Source organism: Balaenoptera ricei, chromosome 11 (assembly GCF_028023285.1).
Source record: "Balaenoptera ricei isolate mBalRic1 chromosome 11, mBalRic1.hap2, whole genome shotgun sequence".
NCBI classification, from domain to species: Eukaryota; Metazoa; Chordata; class Mammalia; order Artiodactyla; family Balaenopteridae; genus Balaenoptera; species Balaenoptera ricei.
In genome coordinates, this window is record NC_082649.1 from 23,648,783 (window position 1) to 23,668,374 (window position 19,592).

Sequence of the window (19,592 nt, forward strand, 5' to 3'; positions counted from 1 at the left end):
CCAACTGTCCCAGCAAAATTTTACCCTCCAACCGACAAAATGCCGAGACTTACCTCTAAACGAACCCCAGAATGGCGGCTGCCCGCTCAGGCTGAGTCTTTTATATCCGGACACCGCCCAACGCGCCCAAACGTGCTAGTGAAACGCCCTTGCGGCGAGAGACTGTGCGCGGGGCGTGAATTCATTGGTCAACCAGGAAGACAACTCGCCAGCTGATTGGCTATCCCGCCTTAACCTTCGCTCAGCCCCTTCCCCCGGGTACCCTCTTCCGCCTCCTTCCTGGCCCCCGAACGCGTGCGCTTGACCTAGCGGCCTAGCACCTCCCTTTCCTCTGCTTCCACCACTTCCGCCCTCGAGATCGTTTCTCACCAAAGGTTGGTAGAATCGGACCGGCGCATGCGCAGTGAGAGGATCTCAGTCAAAATCGACTTAAAAATTGCTTAAAATACAAACTGTAAGAATGGGATCTAAGAGTCGTAGTGGCTGGTTCAGCAAAAACGCAATTTTGAGGCCGAATTCGACAGTGACGCAGTTGAAATTGGCCTCTCCCTACGGCTCCCCTTTCACGCTTCCGTCCTGACGCAGATGCGCTGCCGCCTTCCGCACTGCGGGGTCGTCCTTGGCCCTACCCTAATCTATTTCCTGGAGCATGCGCAGTCGCTTTTCCTGCTTTGTGCGTATGTCAAGATGGCTGCCTCCATATTGAACGTGTTGCTGAGGCGCCTTCCTAGCATTTCGCCCTTCAGAGGTGCCTACGGAGTTCAGGTAACTCCTTGGGGCACATTTTGTACAACCCCAAATTTGGTTGTACCTTTTCAAGGTCGTCGCTCCACTGCTGGGAATCCAGGAGCGGAGGCCTTCCCAAGTGCTTCTGCCTTGGCTGTCAAGGCAACGCTTTGCTTCCACCACCCTCCTCCTTCCCTTCTCATTCCTCAATACAGCGCACGTTTTCTAATCTCGAGTCGAGGGTAAAGAGCAAGGGTTGGATGTCCTCCTCCCAAGTTTCCATCTCGGCTGAATAATTAGGCGGTGGAATGGATTTCTTGGCCATACACAAACCAACTGTCAACTGTACAGGTGGTGTCTAAATCTTCGATGCCAGGGAGTGTTCTTGGGTCGAGGGACACTAACTTCTACCAGCCCTACTATCTTCCAGTAAAGCCAGGATACATTCTCATGACCTGGGACCAGTTACTTGGCTCTGTATCTCACTAAATCAGTTTCCTATCAAAGCATACATGAGAGCTTAACTTTGGATTGAGTTTTCCCTCCAGCCTCACATACTCACCACCCTGGAGGTTATGGGCAGGGCAGATTCTTGGTGGGGCAGGGTGAGATGGGAAGGCTTGCCCAACTGCCAGTCCCTAAAGTGGGACTGAAAAGTGGTGACGGGTCACCACAGAGTTAAGTACAGGTCTGGTAGCTTTAGAGGTAGTGTTAGGACTCAAGTTTGTTCTGCCATATGGAATGTTGACCTTCAACTTCTTAGAAGGCTGGGCAACTGAGTGATTGGATTGGATCGAGTTGGAGACTCGCATGTCCTTTGCATCCCCTTCCTGCCACACATCTTAATTCCAAGAAGATGGACATTCTCCCTTTTCCTCCAGTAGACTGAGTTCATCCCAGAAAACATGAATGCCTTATACATGCCAGGTTTTTGAGTTGTCTTTTCAAATAAATTTGCTTCCCAGTCACCTGTGCTAGTTTATCTTCTAATGTTACCTTTTCTTTCAAGATCCAGTTGGAGGTAGGGATAGTCGTTGTTGATGTAAACTTAATCTCCCACAAAATACTACCTCCCATATACAGCATGTTCCTGCTGTATTTCATTTACACAGTGGGCGTGCCTTCCCCTTTCTCCCTGAAGTGTGGGCAGCAAACCAATCAGGTCTTGTCCTTGAACTCATTGTCTCATTTCGCTTCTGCTCCTCCTTTTATAGGTTCCCCTCCAGACTCTTTGCACCAAAGCCCCCCCTGAGGACGATTCTTTGCCCCCAGTTCCTGTTTCCCCTTATAAGGATGAACCCTGGAAATATCTGGACTCAGAAGGTACTTCTAAATGGGGAAGGGGAGGGTCAAGTGAGGTCTGAAATAACTGGACAGAGACCCGCCCATCACCACCACCCAGGAATAACTTGTATGGTCTTTCATTTCAGAATACCAGAACCGCTATGGTTCTCGCCCTGTCTGGGCTGACTACCGTCGCAACCACAAAGGTGGAATACCCCCACAGCGGACTCGAAAGACATGTATTGTGAGTTTCTGAGTGTGGCACGTGGATGTGGAGTGGGGCTGGAAGCCATAGTGATAGCGGCAGCAGCACTCTTTTTTTTTTTAATTTATTATTTGTTTTATTTATTTTTATTTTTGGCTGCGTTGGGTCTTCGTTGCTGCGTGCGGGCTTTCCCTAGTTGCACGGAGCAGGGGCTACTCTTTGTTGCAGTGCATGGACTTCTCATTGCAGTGGCTTCTCTTGTTGTGGAGCACGGGCTCTAGAGCGCAGGCTCAGTAGTTGTGGTGCACGAGCTTAGTTCCTTGGCATCATGTGGGATCTTCCCAGACCAGGGCTCGAACCCGTGTCCCCCTGCATTGGCAGGCGGATTCTTAAGCACTGTGCCACCAGGGAAGTCCCCAGCAGCACTCTTTCTGACAGGGCTTTGAACAGCTTCACCTGCCAGTTTCTTCTCTCTACAGCGTGGAAATAAAATTGCTGGGAATCCCTGCCCCATCTGCCGGGATCAGAAGTTGCACGTTGACTTTAGGGTAAGGAGAATCTTTTCTCCAGGATAAAGACTTGGAGACTTTTTTGCAATGCTAAAGAGATTACCTTAGGTGCCCCGCTCTTCATATCCTGGTGCCCCTAAAGTCCATTTTGTATTGACTGTCTGGTAATATAAAAACATTCTTCCTTCTAGCCTTTTGCGCTCTACTATGGGTTTTACCAAAAAGTTTCATCTCTTGTCTATGAAATTTACAGTCTAAATTGGCAAGAGAAATGCTTGTTTCTAATGTGAGGGCAATGCCCAAAGGTTCATTTATATCAATCACAGTTGTTAGCAAGTAGATTGGACTAGTTTTTTCCTGAGATTTTCTTTATTTCGTTGTCATGTTGATGTTTGGTGGCATGCTGAGACTTGGGGCTGGAGGGCAGATACATGAAGCAAGGTATAATCTAGTTATTTTTTCAAAAAACCTTCATTGTGAGAAGGACAGAACTTGTTCCTTAAAGGATTCAAAAACCTTATAAAGATGATAATGGAAAAGTGCCCTTCCGAGCTTGCAGTATTACAAGGTATTAGGGCAGAAGCTGAATGGCTGGTCATCAGGGAAGTCAGAGGGCATTCATGTGTCAATCAATCAGCAGATGGGGGTGTCTGACTGCTCTCAGGCTCCTTCTGATACAGGTTGTAGAGGAGTCCAGAAGATACTTCTCAATTTCAGCTGTGTATAATTGGTTACCAAAAAAAGGCTATAATCATTTGTATACAGTTTATAACAAATTACATGACTAAGGGAGAGAGAAAGATTACAGATTGAAGAGTGAAGATGATTCTGCCTGCCATTCCACTCCACAGATATACCTGCTTTTTCTTTGGGAGTCTTACCACCTGTGATTAATTACTGGCTGGGAGTCATTCTAATAATTAAATCTCTAAAATTGATTTTAGTAAACATATACATTACATATACCATGCTTTTATATAAGTTAATCATTTGTAAATGTACATTGTAACACGTACTACATTTTCTGGGTGATTTCAGGGATTTTCCAACAGACTGTCCCTAATTTGTTGCATGAAGGGCTGACTTTAGAACCTAACCCCTGCAGAAGAGAATTCTATGTGAGTCTCAGTGACAAAACGCAGGATGTGTATGTGAAATGGTTGGAAGGCCAGGAAAGGGAAAAAGTTTGCAAGAATGTGTTCAGTAAAGGGATGGGGCTAAAACCAGGACCTGAAGGAAAGTAGCACCTGGAGAGATGTAGACGGGTCAAGGTCATTTGTGTGGGTGTGCAGGGATTGTGCACTTTTAGTCTCTAATCGTCTTGCTACCTTCCCTTCCCTCTCTCTTGTTTCTCCACCACTTTTTCCTACAGAACGTGAAGCTCTTGGAACAGTTTGTCTGCGCCCACACGGGTATCATCTTCCATGCTCCATATACAGGTCAGTCCATCATCCCTGTCACCACTGGAATAGCTTTTCCTTACAGCACTTCTTATATTTATTAAGACAGACAACAGGTATTTATTTGGTGGTTCCTACTAATGGCCTAAAAAATGTGATGGAACCTTTTGGAAATCTTGGCCTAATGGGGATACTCACACGCTAAAACAGTTACATGTGGACAAAAGATACAGGCGAGTACCAGTATAAGCAAACTATCTAAATGGAACTGTTAAAAGGTAAATGGTGCTGATTGTTTCCTTTCTATAGGGTCTGTTCACTTTTACGGAAGGCTTTCTCATAAATTGACCTTACTTTTATTCCATTGACAATTCAGTTAGATTCCCCAAATTTGGTGTAAGCTTACTAATTCAAGATTACATCTGTTCCCTAACTACAGTCACAGGCCAAATCTGGCTCACTGTCATGTTCATTTATTTTCATATTGTCTACAACTCCTTCCAGGCTACAATGGCAGAGTTGAGGAGCTGAGACAGACTATAACATATGCCTAAAACATATGCCACATTGCCTCCAGTATATGGCCCTGTACAGAGAACATTTTGCCAACCCCTGCTCCAAAGCAAGATAAATTTGCAAAGAATAATCGGAGTCCACCCTTTTGTGGCATGGTAGCATGATCCGTGGAGTTTGGTTTGTCAAGGAGTTTGTTTTTGTTTTGGCTTAGTTTGGTTTTTTGTGGGTTTTTTTGGCCACACCGCACGGCTTGTGGGATTTTAGTTTCCCAACCAGGGATTGAACCCCGGGCTCGCGGCAGTGAGAGCACAGAGCCCCTAACCACTGGACCGCCAGGGAGTTCCCAAGGAGTTTTAAGAACAATTCTATAGTCAAGCTGTAAAAGGCTGAAGGGACTATTTTGCTACTTTCTCAGATCGTCTTGCCCAGACCTGAAATCCATTCTTCCTTTATTGAATCTTTCTCTGTGGATTGTCCAACTCAGCCCTTTAACTAACCACACTTGCCCTTTGAATTGTGTTCTGCTCCCTGTCTTGAAACCTTTACCGTTAAGTGGCTTCTCTATAGTGGCTAGACCCTCCTAAGTCTTCATCCTGGTTCTCAGAGAGAGAGAGAAGGTTCTTCCCACTGGGCAGAAGGAGAAACCGAGCCTTGCGGAGGGGTCAGGGGAATGGGGTCATTAGGTAGAGCTAGGTCTTCCAAATCTAAGCCTCTATCACCATGTAGAAGCAGTTGTGTTCTTTATTTACTGTGACTTATAAAATGATCTCTGAGTTACCTTTTTTCACAGGGGTCTGTATGAAGCAACACAAGAAGTTGACCCAGGCCATCCAGAAAGCCAGGGATCATGGTAAGCATGAGAAGGGGCACAGGGCAGTTTTGTCAGGCATAAGGAAGGTGACTTAGGGCTGGAGGGTGGATATAAATGCTTCCACTTATCTGAGAAGGTAGCACCCATGTTCTTCCAAAGAATCTCTTCTTTCATCACTCCACTGTCCCTTGTTTCCTCTCCTGAGTCTCTTATCTTGTCATTGCCCTGTCCCCTTTTTCTTCCTCTTTCTCTGCCTTCTTATTTTATAAATGTTGTCCCAATGCCATGTCTAAATCATAGGAGGAGCTTTGTATAAATTTCTGACCCTGGGCTCCATGACACTTTTGCACAAATTAAGAAAAGGTACCCCTCTGTTAAGGGCAGATGCAGCTTCAGAGCCCTGTCACAGGCCTGCACAGCTTGCCAGGCAAGAGCCTGGGCAGCATGTCAGCCCACACTTGCCCCCTTGGCCAGTTGCTTCTGGGCAGCATACCACATGCATAAATGTACCCAGTGGCTCTGACTGGTCCCTCCCTCCCTTTATAGGTCGTTTTTCTTATTATCTGTCTTAATCTGAAGTACCTTTCCTCCCTTCCCTGGCATTCTCTTTTTTTTAATCCCCCAGGTCTCCTCAGTTACCACATTCCCCAGGTTGAACCCCGGGACCCTGACTTCAGTACCTCTCATGGAGCTGTGAGTGCCACTCCGCCAGCTCCCACTCTGGTTTCAGGTGACCCCTGGTACCCATGGTACAGCTGGAAACAGCCACCAGAGAGAGAGCTGTCCCGCCTTCGTCGGCTGTACCAGGGCCATCTCCGAGAAGAAAGTGGCCCTCCGCCTGAGTCAATGCCCAAGGCGCCCCTCACAGCCCCAGTTGAAGCCTCCTCCACTGAGCAGGCGGGCCCCCAAACTGCTCTGTAGGAGCTGTAGACTAGGAAGGGAGCCGGAGGGTCCCTTACACAGTATTTCACCCTGAAGAGCTGTCTACATTGTGGCCAGTGGCAGGCCCAGGGCCAGAGAAAGGAAATGATTGTTGGTGAAAGGGATAAATACATCCGAGGCTGAGGGAGGGCAGTACAGATGTGTATCAGAAGCCCCAGCCCCTATATGTTGTCAATAGATGGGCTATACATTCTGCTACTGTTTCAGACCTGTGCCAACTGGGTTTTTCCACAATAAAGCTGTATCCTGTCTCTGGGCTGCATTTCAGATGAATGCTATGGAGGATTGGGGGGCAGTGGGTGCTGCTGGGGGGAGAGGAGTGGTCAGGCTTGAGCCAGTCCGACCAGTGCACTCGGGACCAGAAGCCACCTGGTATGAGCAGTTGTGCCATTATGTGATGATCGCTTGTGCCCCCCTGTGCCCGATGCACAGTGTTCCCACCATACCCAGCTGTTCACTGAGGGGCTAAAGGGTTGGAGAATGAGACACTAGGCCCAAGAAAAATGCGTTGCTATGGCACCCGCTGCCGTGGGAGGCGCGGATGGGATGAGTGGCGTTGCTAAGTGACAGCTGGTCTGGCAAAAAGAACGGGGTCTCCGGGCCGGCTGCCGGGATGCTGACAGGTGGTGGGTGGGGGGCGGTGGTGGTGGAGGGGGGGGGGGGGGTGGGGCGACCCCCCTAGGGACCCGGGGGCGCGGCAGGGGAAGTAAAGATTGCGGTGGGCGGGGCGGTGGCCGAGGGGCGGAAGTGACGTCGCGTGGGGCGGGTCCGGCCGCGCACAATGGGCCATGGAGTTCCCGTTCGATGTGGACGCGCTGCTCCCGGAGCGGATCACGGTGCTAGACCAGCACCTACGGCCACCGGCCCGCCGACCCGGAACCACAACGCCGGCCCGGTGACATCTCAAACCTGCCCCCACGGCCCTTCTCTCCCGGTTCCTCTCGAAACCTGGTCCAGGCACCACGCCCCCTTCTCACTGACTAATGTCTGCTCCTTTTGATGTCCTGGCTCGCCTTTTTGGTGACCTTTGATCCTAGAACTAGTGGGGTTGATTGGGGCTTGAATCTGTCACCTTTCATCCCTTGGCCCCATGGTGGTCCCAACCAAAGGATGTGGTTGACCTGCCCTTCCTGCTTCCCCACAATAACTTCAAGGGAGGAGGGAGTGTACCACACTGAAAGGAAGTGTGGCAAAAGTTTGGGTTCCAGGAGAGTGGGGCGGGAAATCAGGTTGGAAGATTCCAAGGTAAAGGCAGAGGGCCTGAAGTACTGAACTGGGGTTGCGGTTATCGCCCAGATTCCCAGGGAGTGAGTGCCCAGGACCCTCTAATTCAGTGAGTATCTGACTCTTGATCTCTCTTTCTGTAGTGTTGATCTGCAGCAGCAAATTATGACCATTGTAGATGAACTGGGCAAGGCTTCTGCTAAGGTAATGGGGAGTCTACATGGAATAAAGGGAGGCCTCTCTGGGGACAGTTGGTAAGGGAGGCCTGGGTCCTGTGGAAGGGACTTGTAGAAAGTCTGTCTTCAAATTCCTGGCAGGCCCAGCATCTTCCTGCTCCCATCACCAGTGCATCAAGGATGCAGAGTAACCGCCACGTTATGTATATACTCAAAGATACTTCAGCTCGACTGTGAGTGCCAAATACCGTTCTACCCTATACTTAATTCCTCCCTCTCCCAGCCCCTCTCCCTATTTTGACCCTACCTCTTCCAGATAGCTGCTCATTATTGTTATTTTCCCCATCCTACAGGGCTGGAAAAGGAGCCATTGTTGGCTTCCTTAAAGTTGGATATAAGAAACTCTTTGTACTGGTGAGTGTCATTGGAAACTGAAAGTTCATATGCCTTGGCTCCTGAGAACAGAAGTGCTGGAGATTGGAAGGTGGCAATGATGTCTGGGTCCTAGAAGGTCTTTGTTGTTCTTTTACCTCTTAGGATGACCGTGAGGCTCACAATGAGGTAGAACCACTTTGCATCTTGGACTTTTACATCCATGAGTCACTTCAACGCCATGGCCATGGACGAGAACTCTTCCAGTATATGTTGCAGGTATTATTTATCTCTTCACCAGTTCATCCAAAATGGAGATCAAAGGCCCCTTGTCCTGAGTCCTTCCAGAGGCCCTGCCTCCCCACCCTCCCACCCCCCATGTTCCCATATCCTTCCCAGGTGACTGGGTTCCTGTTGGCCTGCTTTGCCCATGCCTGCTCCTACCCTGAGTTTCCTGTTCCCTGCAGAAGGAGCGAGTTGAACCACACCAACTGGCTATTGACCGACCCTCACAGAAGCTGCTGAAGTTCCTGAATAAACACTACAACCTGGAGACCACAGTCCCACAGGTTAGAGGTTTCAGAGAGTAGACCCCACTGAGCATTCCCACTGAATTTATTTATTTTTTGCAGGCAAACAAATGGCACCTTCCAAGCACTCCTTATTCCCCATTATATAGGACTTATTTTATACAGCTAAGTTCTGGGGGGCAGGGTACCATCTCTCATCCTGCAGCTGTTTCACTCTCATCTATTTTTATTCTTCATTATGGGCTGTTGTGTACACCCAAAAGTCTGTTTATGCCCCAAACATAGTCAGCTCATTTCCATCTCCTTGTTTTCACATAGACCATTACCTAGTCTATCAAGATTTAGTAAGGGCTCAGAATAATATATATTCCCTGTCCTCAGGGAGATTTGGTCTATTTTGGGCAAGGTGGTTTGTTTATAAGTAGATGCAATATAATGGTGCTAATGCTGTCCATTCATTCAACATATATTTATTAGAGTAGCTGGCACTGTTCTGGGCTCTAGAAAGACTTTATTCAATGAAACAGATAAAAGTCTCTGTTCTCACGGAGCTTATATTCTACTTGGTGAGACAGACAAACATAATAAACAAGTATATACTATGATTGATGATAAGTGCTCTAGGAAAATGAGAGCAAGTAAGAAGGCTTGGGAGTGCCATGGTGAGGATGGGAGTGTGTGGGATTGCAGGTTTAAATGGGATAAGCAGGAAAGGCCTCACTGAGAAAGTGTCACTTGAGCAATAACTTAAAGAGGTGAGACTATGAGCTAAGTAATATCTGGAGGGGGAGCATCCCAGGCAAAGGGAACAGCTAGTGCAAAGGCCACAGGTGGGAGTGCGCCTGGAAAATTGGCTGGTGTGCCTAGAGCAGCATGAGTGAGGGGGGAGTCTGGTAGATGAGATCAGAGCAGTAATGGGGGAGGAAAGACATTTAGGATTCTATAGGCTATTGCAAAGACTTTGGCCTTTACTCTAAGTGAGAAAAGGAGAGCCATCAGAGGGGTTTGGGCAGGGGGAGAATATGATGTGACTTACTTTAAACCAGAGCACTTTGCCTGTTAAGAGTAGGTAGTAGAGGGGTGAGGGTACAAGCAAGTTAGGAAGCAGCAATCCTGCTGAAAAATGGTGGTGGCTCAGTCTAAAATGGTAGCAGTAGACATGGTAAGGAGTGGTCAGATTGCAGGTATTTTGAAGTTAAAGCAAATAATTTTTCTTGATAGATTGTTTGTGAAGAAAAAAGAGGGAGTTAAGGGTGATCCCAAAGTTGTTGGCCTGAGCACTTGGAAGGATGGCATTGCATTAACTGATGGAAGGTGGAGCAGCTTTGGGGGAACGTAGTAGGAGTCCATCTTGAATATGTTAATTGGAGATGTCCGTGATGAGTCCAGGTTGGTTACTTCCCTGGAGTTCAGAGAAGAGGTTTGGGGTGGAGAGTTTTCACCACACGTAGGGTACTGAAAGCAGTGAGACAGGATGAAACCGCCATGGAGTGAGTATCTATAAAGAAGTGGTCCAAGGACTTGAGCCCTTGGGCACTCTTGGAAAGTCAGGAAGGAGAAGCAAATGCAGCTGAGGAGTGACTAGTGAAGTAGATGCAAACTTAGAAGTAAAGTGACCTGCAAGGCCAGTGAAGAAAGTGTTTGCAAAAGGAAGGAATGGCTTACTGAGTCAAGTGCTACTGATCACTGAGGTAAGAAGAGGTCTGAGAAGTGACCATTGGATTTAGCTGCCTGAAGCCACTGGTGTTCCTGACAAGCGGTTTCAGCACACTGGTGGGTGGAAGCCTGGATGGAGTGGCTTTAGGAGATTGAGAAGCTCAGAACTGGAGGCAGCAAGAATAGGCCACTCTTTTAAATGCTGCTTTAATGTGAACAGAAATAGAGCAAGAGCTAGAGGGGGTTATGGATCAAGAGAGGGTTGATTCTTTTCAGTTGCATAAAAATGAACAGCATAAGAATGACTCAGTAGAGAGAAAATCTGATGATGTCAGAGAAAGTGGGAAGAATTGCTGAAGCAATGTCGTTGAGTGGGCTTGGGACTGGGTTGACAAGCGAGCCTTGGGTAGGAGCACGGACAGTTAATTCCTTGTAACATGATTAATTGGTGTGCTTACAGAGGGGGCATAAAGTGAGTTAGGCTTATCTTAATCTTGAAAGGTGTTCGTCAGGTGCAAAGAAGTGGGCAGGCTAAGGTGCTTTTCATGTAGGAACCAGCACAAGCAAAGTCAGAGAGATATTAATCTACCTTTCATGGCACTGCAAGCAGCTTTGTTTGGCTAGAGTGCTGGGCATATGCTTGTTGGGGGAGGATGAGGGTGGGTGGGTTGGTAGACACTACAGCAGGGTGAAGGCAGGAGATAGACAGGGTCTCCTTAGAATGTGCTCCCAGAGTAGGACATCATTTTTCCATTAAGAGGCAGCAGAGAGCAACGGAAGGAACACAGTATCCAGCATCAAATGCATTACCCAGGTAACATGTAAGAGCAGGGCAGTATAGAGTGTAAATAATATTGGGTTGGCCAAAAAGTTCGTTCCAGTTTTTCTGTAACATCTGTCGGGGAAACCCGAACGAACTTTTTGGCCAACCCAATAACAACTGATGTTTCATGAGCTCTGTGTGGTATCTACATGCATTCTCTCTGTTGATCCTTGTACATGTCTTTGAGGTAGTTGCCATTATTGACCCCATTTTGGGTTTATACAGATTAGTGACTTGACCAAGTTTGCACAGCTAATAAATGGTAGAGCTTGAATTTGAACCTATAGCCCCCTCTAATGACTACACTGTATTCCTGGCTGAAATGCCTCAACTAGAATCAGGAGTCTGGGATTTGAGACCCAGTTCTGCCACTTGTAGCTACTAGACTTTGGGCAAGCCATGTCTCCAAGCACATATATTTCCAGTTTTCCTGGGTATATACCTAAGAGTAGAATTGCTGGGTCATATGGTAATCCCGTGTTTAACTTTTTGAGGAACTAAGAAACGGTTTTTCCACAATGACTGCAACATTTTACATCTCCATCAGCAATGTATGGTAGCTCTGGTATCTTGACATCCTCACCAAAATTTATTTTTCTTTTTTCTTTTTATAATAGCCATAATAATCATTGTGAAGTTGTATCTCTTTGTGTTTTGATTTGCATTTCCCTAATGACTAATGACGTTGAGCATCTTTTCAAGTGCTTATTGGCCATTTGTATATCTTCTTTGGAGAAATGTTTATTCAAGTCTTTGCCCTTTTTTTAAAAAATTAATTATTATTTTATTTTTGGCTGCACTGGGTCTTTGTTGCTGCATGTGGCTTTCTCTAGTTGCGGTGAGCGGGGGCTACTCTTCATTACGGTGTGCAGGCTTCTCATTGCGGTGGCTCCTCTTGTTGTGGAGCACAGGCTCTAGGCGCACGAGCTTCAGTAGTTGTGGCACACGGGCTCAGTAGTTGTGGCTTGCGGGCTCTGGAGCGCAGGCCCAGTAGTTGTGGCGCACGGGCTTAGTTGCTCCGTGGCATGTGGGATCTTCCTGGACCAGGACTCGAACCCATGTCTGCTGCATTGGCAGGTGGATTCTTAACCACTGTGCCACCAGGGAAGCCCTATGCCCATTTTTAAAATTATGTTTTTTGTCTGTTTGTTCTGGAAGAGTTCTTTATGTTCTGGATACAATACCCTTATTAGATATACGATTTGCAAATATTTCCCCCTATTCTTGGGTTTTCTTTTCATTTTCTTTTTTTTTTTTTAATTTATTTATTTTTATTTTTGGCTGTGTTGGGTCTTCGTTTCTGTGCGAGGGCTTTCTCTAGTTGTGGCGAGTGGGGGCCACTCTTCATCACGGTGTGCTGGCCTCTCACTGTCGCGGCCTCTCTTGTTGCGAAGCACAGGCTCCAGACGCGCAGGCTCAGTAGTTGTGGCTCACGGGCCCAGTTGCTCCGCAGCATGTGGGATCTTCCCAGACCAGGGCTCGAACCCGTGTCCCCTGCATTGGCAGGCAGATTCTCAACCACTGCACCACCAGGGAAGCCCCTCATTTTCTTGATAGTGTCTTTTGACGCACAAAAGTTTTTACTTTTGATGAAGTGTAATTTATTTTTTCCTTTCGTTGCTTATGCTTTTGGTGTCATATTTAAGAAACCATGTCCAAAGTCATCAAGATTTTCCTCAATGTTTCCTTCCAAGAGTTTCATAGTGTTAGCTCTTACATTTAGTTTTGATCCATTTTTAGCTATTTTTTGGTCCAAATTAATTATCTTGCGTGTAGATACTCAGTTATCCAAACACCAGTTGTTGAAGAAGTTATACTTTCCCTATTGAATGGCCTTAGCACCCTTATTGAAAATCAATTGACCATAGACATGGGTTTATTTCTGAACTCTATTCATTCCATTGGTCTATATGTCTATCCTGTGCCTCTACCACACTATTTTGATTACTGTAGCTTTGTAGTAAGTTTTGAAATCAGGAAGTGTGAATCCTCCCCAAATTTGTTATTCCTTTGTTAATCTTGAAGATTATTTTGGCTATTCGAGGTCCTCTGCAATTCAACTTTAGGATCAGCTTGTCAGGGTCTGAGATTTTGACTGAGTCTGTCAACAAGGACAGGAAGGCTGGCTTTTGTTCCTCCCACTGTGGTTTTTCTAGCACAGGGTTCTGTACGCAAGTATGTGCTGAGTGGCTGAATGGACAAATATATTTCACTTGTTTCATCTCACAGGTGAACAACTTCGTGATCTTTGAAGGATTCTTTGCCCATCAGCATCGTAAGTTTTCTCACCTTGTGTGTGTTGGCCAAGCAGTTGGGGTGAGGGGAAGGAAGGAGGTGGATTCTTGGTCCCATTGGACCCCTCACTGAGGGGCACCACCGCTTCCTTCCTCACAGGGCCCCCTGCTACCTCTCTGAGGGCAACTCGACACTCTTGTGCTGCTGCGGTTGATCCTATGCCTGCTGGTAAAGCTGCATTGAATGGGTGGATCTGTAGTGCTGTGATGGCTAGTCACTCTGGAGGCCACTGGGAACTCAGTGCAATCTGTGGGCAGTTTGGGAGAATTCTAAAGCAACCCAAGTCCCCAGCAGACATTACCCATGTCCTCTGCCCTCATGGGAGCTCAGTGTATTTATACTTGGCAAGACTTTCAACTAAGCAAGCTCATTGGGAGCCTGTTTGACAGTTGACATTGATGGAGCCTCTTGCTGCTTCAGGCCCATCAAAATAGGCCAGAGTCATGTTCCTTCATAAATTCCTCAGGCTTCTGTCAGCCAGTGAGGGACAGGCAAGTGCAGTCAGCCCTTCCATTTCCAGTCATAGAATAGTGACATGAATGGTCCAAAGCTTAAATACTAGTTTTAGAAGATAACACTCAGAATTTATAACATTTCCAACCAAATAATGAAATTGATCTGGAGAAACCATACCTAGGAGGTACTGAAATGCTGCCCAGGTTCCGCATTCCCTCCTCATCCACACACATGCTCCCTGCCGGGCTGAGCCCCACCCCTTTCTCCTTCTCAAGGCCGAGGGGCACAGCCTTCTGCTGGCCGAGCTGTGCGCACTTGCACAGGAGGGCCCTTTCCTGAAGGAGCTGGCTCTCTGGCTAGCTCTCTCACCTCCTCCGTGACCAGGAAACAGAGCAACCACCACCCAGACAGCAATCTGTCACCAGTGATTAGCATCTACCAGTGTCAGGCACAGAGAGGCAGTTCATATCCGTGACCGGCTCTGATTTCCAAGGCTTCCCCCATCTAGCTCCTGCTGACCAAAGCTGTGAGAGGGAGAGAGAGCCAACAAGGACGGTGAGGACCAGGTCCACACGGGAGGGGACCCTAAAGTTTAAGTGGATCCGCTGGGCAGTCTCTCATTTGCCACGCATGATGGAGAAAGAACCTCTTGAGAGGGAAAGGAAGGGGCAAGTGGTGAAGTGAGGAGGCGGGAGGCAGGGCTGGGACAGTCCATGAGCCTCCCATTTACTCTGTCTGGTAACTCCTTTACAGGTGTCTGTGTTTTTTCCTCATCCTTTTTTTCCCCTTATAAAACGTAAATCTCTTTCTATCTTTGCTCCGGAAGGGGAGGTTCTGCCCCACCCCAGCCTCCCCTGACCTCTCCAAAGCAATTCCTGATTAACCAAGGGCTTTGTCCATCTTGTCTAGAGGGACCTGGGGTCCTCGATGGCCCAGCTGGGACCATTCCACTGCCCCAGAACCCCAGGGGGGCCTGACAGCGCCCACTGACAGTAAGAGCTCGCCTCCCTTGGCTGCCCTTCTCTTGCGTCTCCCAGGCCCCACAGTCTCCCCCAGATCTTTCCCCCCAACTCTGCATTCAGCCTACTCCTTCTGGCTCTCCTCAAAATGCTCCAGCCTTCCCCCCGAATTCCCTTTTGGTGTGATGGCAGTGCCACAGAGCTGCTTCTGCGGTGGAGCTGAAGTCTCCTTTCCCCGGAGGAACTGTGGTGTCAGGGATCAGAGGTTTGGGGTTGTGGGGGTAGTGAAGGGGTGCACAGTATGCCTCCTAATGCTTACCTTGCCTGTGTCCTCTCCACTGCCAGCTCCAGCAAGGAAGCTGCCACCCAAGAGAGCAGAGGGAGACATAAAGCCATACTCCTCTAGTGACCGAGAATGTAAGACTGGGGTAGGGGGTCTGGGCCTGGGGGGGCCTTAACCCAGGGGAAAGATTTGTTTTCTCTAAAGGCTCTGATTTCTCTTTTTTCTACTCTAATCTTTGCTGTCATGACTCTCTTCCCTTTCCTTTTTCTTCTCTGTCTTGCTCTTTTTTCTCCCTCTCCCCAGTTCTGAAGGTAGCTGTGGAGCCTCCCTGGCCCTTGAACAGGGCCCCTCGCCGTGCTACACCTCCAGCCCACCCACCCCCGCGCTCCAGCAGCCTGGGAAACTCACCAGAACGGGGTCCCCTCCGCCCCTTCGTGCCAGAGCAGGAGCTGCTGCGTTCCCTGCGCCTCTGCCCCCCGCACCCCACCGCCCGCCTTCTGCTTGCTACTGACCCAGGGGGCAGCCCAGCCCAGCGTCGCCGCACCAGGTAATAGGAGCTGGAGGGTTAGGGAACGTCACGACTGTCAGACAGGGTGTTAGAAATGGCAGAGGGCAGTGTAAATCCATCAGAGACATGAAGCAATAGGACAGGAGGACTGGAGAGTCCTGAAACCTTTCAAGAAGAATATATTGGAAAATATTTATGGGAGTGGTCTGGAAATAAATTACAGTGAAGGAGCAGAATAGGACTTTATGTAGAGTCTAGGGACTCTGGTTTAAGTGAGAGCTGGGAGGAAGCGTAGGAAGAACACAGATCTGTTGGGTGGGTGACTGAGCCTCTAAGATTGGGGAAATCATGGTTCAGCATTTGCTGGGAAGGGGCAGGATCTCTGACACAGTTTGGGGAGCCACCAGCCCTGGGTCAGTGCCTTGTGTGGCAGGAGCCCATCCCAGCAGGCAGAGAATGGGCCTCTCCTTTTTTTCTCTCCCCAGCTTTCTCTTCACCTCTGACTTCTCTTTCTGTTTTTCTCTCCCCCCCATTTCCCCTCTCCCCTCCTCCTGTCCATAACATCCTTCCACAGCTCCCTTCCCCGCTCTGATGAGAGTCGATACTGACAGACAGCTAAGCCCCTCCCCTCCCTGGGAGACCTGGCGAGGGCAGAGACCCCCCTCCCTGAGAACCCCAGACCGGATCTTCCATTGTATCCCCCAACATCCAGGGGAACCTGACAGAGCCCATAGGATTCCCTCTTCCCCTTTCTTGGACAACTGGGTTGTCAGGGTCCCAGATGGCCTAATGCTTTGTAGCTTTTCTTACCATAGAAAGCACCCCCTCTCTCCTAATCGGGCTCTGAACACTCTCCCACAGACAGCCCATTTGCTGCCAGACTTCTTGGTTGGGCGGTTCCTACTAATTATCCAGAGAAGCATAGTCTTGCTTGCAGTCAGATTCTAGAACACCATGGAAGGTCCAAGGGCCTCCTCTACCAGGGAAACCTTTTAAAGAGTCTTGTCCATGGAATGAATCCTATAGTCCCACTACACTGTCTCCTGGTAGCTCTAATACTGCTTCGTGCTACTGACCACAGCTACCCTATCAGCCTGCTGACGCCAGCCAGTGAGTGAGCTCTGCTTCAGAGCAGTCCAGTCAGGTAGGACAGGGACTTACCAGCTCCCCAGGGGATCCACTCAACATTGCCAAACTCTTAATTTCCACATGCTGTGTGTATGTGTATCTGTCAGGGGACCCCCAAGCTGATGTCTGCTTTGAGGCTCTAGACTCGCCCCACTTCTACAGACACCACCACTTCCCCTGGGTCCAGGTTCTGTGAGGGAGTTTGTTTCTTGGCAGTAGATCCCAGCAACCACCCTAGGATCACTCTTAGCCAAGTTTCAGAAGCTAAGCCTGAGTCTCAAGGCTCTATTAGCTCCTGGAATACCCTCTCGCAGCCATCCCTCCCTGGTCGCTAGATACTGATAGATTCCTGTCTTGTGAGATTGTCTTGAGATGATGGGGGAACTCCTCCTCTGGCCTTCCTTTCTTCTTTCCTCCATAGCAAGAACCTTCTTCCCTGCTCCATACCCAGGGTATAGAACATCCTTCCCCCTCCCTACCCTCTGGATGTGTGCTAGTTCAGATACCCCTACTGTATTCCCCCAAACCCTTGGGAGCAGGATCTCCCTCTCTTCTGACTCACTCCTTTTTCTTCTCCCTCTCAATGTTGTCTGAATAAAGTGTGAATTCTTTTGTGTTTTTTAAATGGACATTTTCAATGATTAAAAACTACAAAAGAAAAAAAAAAACACCAAACAAACCTTAAGGTCTCAGCCTCGTTTGTGCATCACCCCTTATTTTCCTGGGATCTCAGGACCTCTGTCCCTCTCTCTCCCTCACCTCTGAGATCTGCAGATCTTCCAGCAAGGAGTCTTAGAGCTCCCCTTGCAGGATCTGGTGTCTGCCTGTCCCCATCTTCATTGTGGGATCTTCTGCGGATTGTCTCCTCTCATGTAGTCACTGGATCCCTCTGTGTAGCCTTCTACATCTACTCCTCCATTCTCTCCAGAAACCTCTAGCTCTCCCTAGTCACTTCTACCCTTTACCCCAGGCCAGCCCTTGCTGAGATGTTAAGATTTACTAACATCTCTGGGATCCACTAATTGCCTCCTGATAACAGTCCCCTAATTGTTTCCTGAATTCCTCTTCCCGCTGATTTCCTGGCCTCTCCCTCACTAAACCCTTGGATCTCTTTCTCAAGACAGTCCTTTTCCTAAATTCAGCCTTACCACTCCCTATATCCCTCTGGCTGAGGTATCCTAAAATTAAGGTAATCATGTTTTCCAAACCAAACATCAGGGCACCTGGTCCGACAAAAAAAATTTTTTTTGCATATATGTGAATCTGGTTGTGTGTGTTTGTTTTTGGCCGAACCACACGGCTTGTGGGATCTTAGTTCCCCAACCAGGCCCCAACCAGGGATCGAACCTGTGCCCCCTGCAGTGGAAGCATGGAGTCCTAACCACTGGACCGCCAGGGAATTCCCCTGAATTTGTTTTTATGACATGATTTGGAGCACATTTGGCCTTACTTTTAACACATTACCTCAACTAGGAGTAATAAAGCAGCAAGTCAGGACTGCTTCAGAAAATCTTGGGGTATAAAATGAGCTCCCTTCCCTTTTCTGGGGCACAACTTAGATTAAAATCCCATAGGAATGATAACTACCCCTCTCTCTGTTCCTGTGCTGTTCCTTTTATTATTCTCCTCTGATTCCTTCATACCCACTCATCTTTCATCCTGTAGCCTTTTCCCCATCATCTCACATTTCTTCTACAGCAGGACTCCCCCAGGGCTGGTAGCCCAAAGCTGCAGCTATAGCCGCCATGGGCGGTTGAATTCCTCATCCCCCAATACAGGTAAGTTATTCATCTCCTTATCCTCAAATCAAGTAGGCCATATTCACTACCTACTCCAGCCTTCCCATGCACATGCCTGGTATTTCCACAGGCAACCAAGAACTGAAGCAAGGGGAGCAGGAAACAGAGAATAGGTGAGGTCTGACCCCTCCCCTACCAGCCTCGCACCACCTCTGACTCCTTTCCTAACATCACTCTCAGCTACTTCCTCCTCCTAAATCTCACTCTCTGAACTGGACACCAGTTCCTCCCGCAAAGCCTTCCACCTAACACCCTACAAGCCTCTTTCCCCATAGGTTCGACTCGAGTGCTTCCCTTTGGCAGTCTCTGAGGGGTTTCAGGTTTGGACATAGCACTGATTGTTCCAGCCTCATACCCCATCATACGTCCTCTACACAAGAGCCAGTCAGCCCTTTAAGAAGCTGTGATCTTAATTCTCCCTTTAGTACCCGTGTAACCCACTCTCCATCTCCCTCCCACCTACTAGGTCTGCCAGTGAGGAGCAGGTCTTGTCACAGCATGGGTCTGGGGAGGAACCCATGCACACAGTTCCTCCACAGGCCCAGGCTCCACCAGCCCAGTCCTGGACAATGGGCGGGGACATGTTCAACGCCAGGTTCATTCGAAACTTGCAGGAACGTCGCAGCACCAGGCCTTGGTGACCGCAGCCCCCTGTCACACTTTCAAAGTCAGTATTATTTCTCTCTCACACAGGACCTAGCCAAAGCCCGCCCTCACAATGGATGTATTCATTCATTCATTCATTCGACAGGCTTTCTTATCAGTGCCAAGTCATTTGTATCTTATTTTTAAGCACAGCAATAAAGTATTTATTTTTATCACGAGAGTTACTAAAAACCGCGATTGTCATTATTTCAATCCCACCCGTCACTCTTCGCGCGCCCCGTTCAGCCCCATCATCGCCCACTTTTGCGCAAGCGCCACAGGTGAGAGCAGTGCTCGAGGCCGCTAATTTACTGCGCAAGCGCTCTAAGGCAGCCTCCGATCCGG

The 19,592-nt window shown here is 48.4% G+C and overlaps 3 protein-coding genes across 12 annotated transcripts in view; 2 read left to right on the top strand and 1 right to left on the bottom strand.

Moving 5' to 3' along the window:
• Window positions 1-19,592, bottom strand: part of PPP1R10 (protein phosphatase 1 regulatory subunit 10) — a 36,848-nt gene that overhangs the window by 16,447 nt on the left and 809 nt on the right. The window contains exon 1 of one of the 2 annotated variants that reach the window (XM_059938262.1): window positions 54-126. The exons of the other annotated variant lie outside the window; for it this stretch is intronic. The gene's annotated coding sequence lies outside the window, so the exon portion shown is untranslated. Of the gene's footprint in view, window positions 1-53; window positions 127-19,592 lie in introns of those variants that run through there. 2 annotated transcript variants of the gene reach the window in all.
• On the top strand, window positions 659-6,644 carry MRPS18B (mitochondrial ribosomal protein S18B). The gene is made up of 7 exons (XM_059938278.1): window positions 659-765; window positions 1,941-2,049; window positions 2,157-2,254; window positions 2,695-2,763; window positions 4,097-4,163; window positions 5,431-5,490; window positions 6,077-6,644. The coding sequence occupies exons 1-7, from the start codon at window positions 688-690 to the stop codon at window positions 6,370-6,372; spliced, it is 777 nt and encodes a 258-aa protein (XP_059794261.1). The 5' UTR covers window positions 659-687; the 3' UTR covers window positions 6,373-6,644.
• On the top strand, window positions 7,160-19,426 carry ATAT1 (alpha tubulin acetyltransferase 1). 9 transcript variants are annotated; one of them, XM_059938265.1, is made up of 13 exons: window positions 7,160-7,288; window positions 7,761-7,821; window positions 7,935-8,026; window positions 8,147-8,207; window positions 8,331-8,444; window positions 8,633-8,734; window positions 13,404-13,449; window positions 13,569-13,637; window positions 15,230-15,301; window positions 15,471-15,714; window positions 18,469-18,581; window positions 18,673-18,715; window positions 19,069-19,426. In XM_059938265.1, exons 1-13 carry the CDS (start codon window positions 7,182-7,184, stop codon window positions 19,241-19,243), a joined length of 1,299 nt encoding a protein of 432 aa, XP_059794248.1. In that variant the 5' UTR covers window positions 7,160-7,181; the 3' UTR covers window positions 19,244-19,426. The 9 variants fall into 9 exon arrangements, with proteins under 9 accessions (XP_059794248.1, XP_059794249.1, XP_059794250.1 ...); XM_059938266.1 differs by having other exon boundaries at window positions 18,502-18,581; XM_059938267.1 differs by having other exon boundaries at window positions 18,505-18,581.

What these genes read in the sequence shown, in the direction of transcription:
- MRPS18B (XM_059938278.1), top strand. Translation starts at nt 688, where the DNA reads ATGGCTGCCTCCATATTGAACGTGTTGCTGAGGCGCCTTCCTAGCATT. An exon ending in GAAATATCTGGACTCAGAAG is followed by an intron (nt 2,050 to 2,156) that starts GTACTTCTAAAT and finishes CTTTCATTTCAG; the next exon opens with AATACCAGAACCGCTATGGT. An exon ending in CCAGAAAGCCAGGGATCATG is followed by an intron (nt 5,491 to 6,076) that starts GTAAGCATGAGA and finishes TTAATCCCCCAG; the next exon opens with GTCTCCTCAGTTACCACATT.
- ATAT1 (XM_059938273.1), top strand. Translation starts at nt 7,393, where the DNA reads ATGTCCTGGCTCGCCTTTTTGGTGACCTTTGATCCTAGAACTAGTGGG. An exon ending in ATTCTTTGCCCATCAGCATC is followed by an intron (nt 13,450 to 13,568) that starts GTAAGTTTTCTC and finishes CCTTCCTCACAG; the next exon opens with GGCCCCCTGCTACCTCTCTG. An exon ending in CTCCTCTAGTGACCGAGAAT is followed by an intron (nt 15,302 to 15,470) that starts GTAAGACTGGGG and finishes CCCTCTCCCCAG; the next exon opens with TTCTGAAGGTAGCTGTGGAG.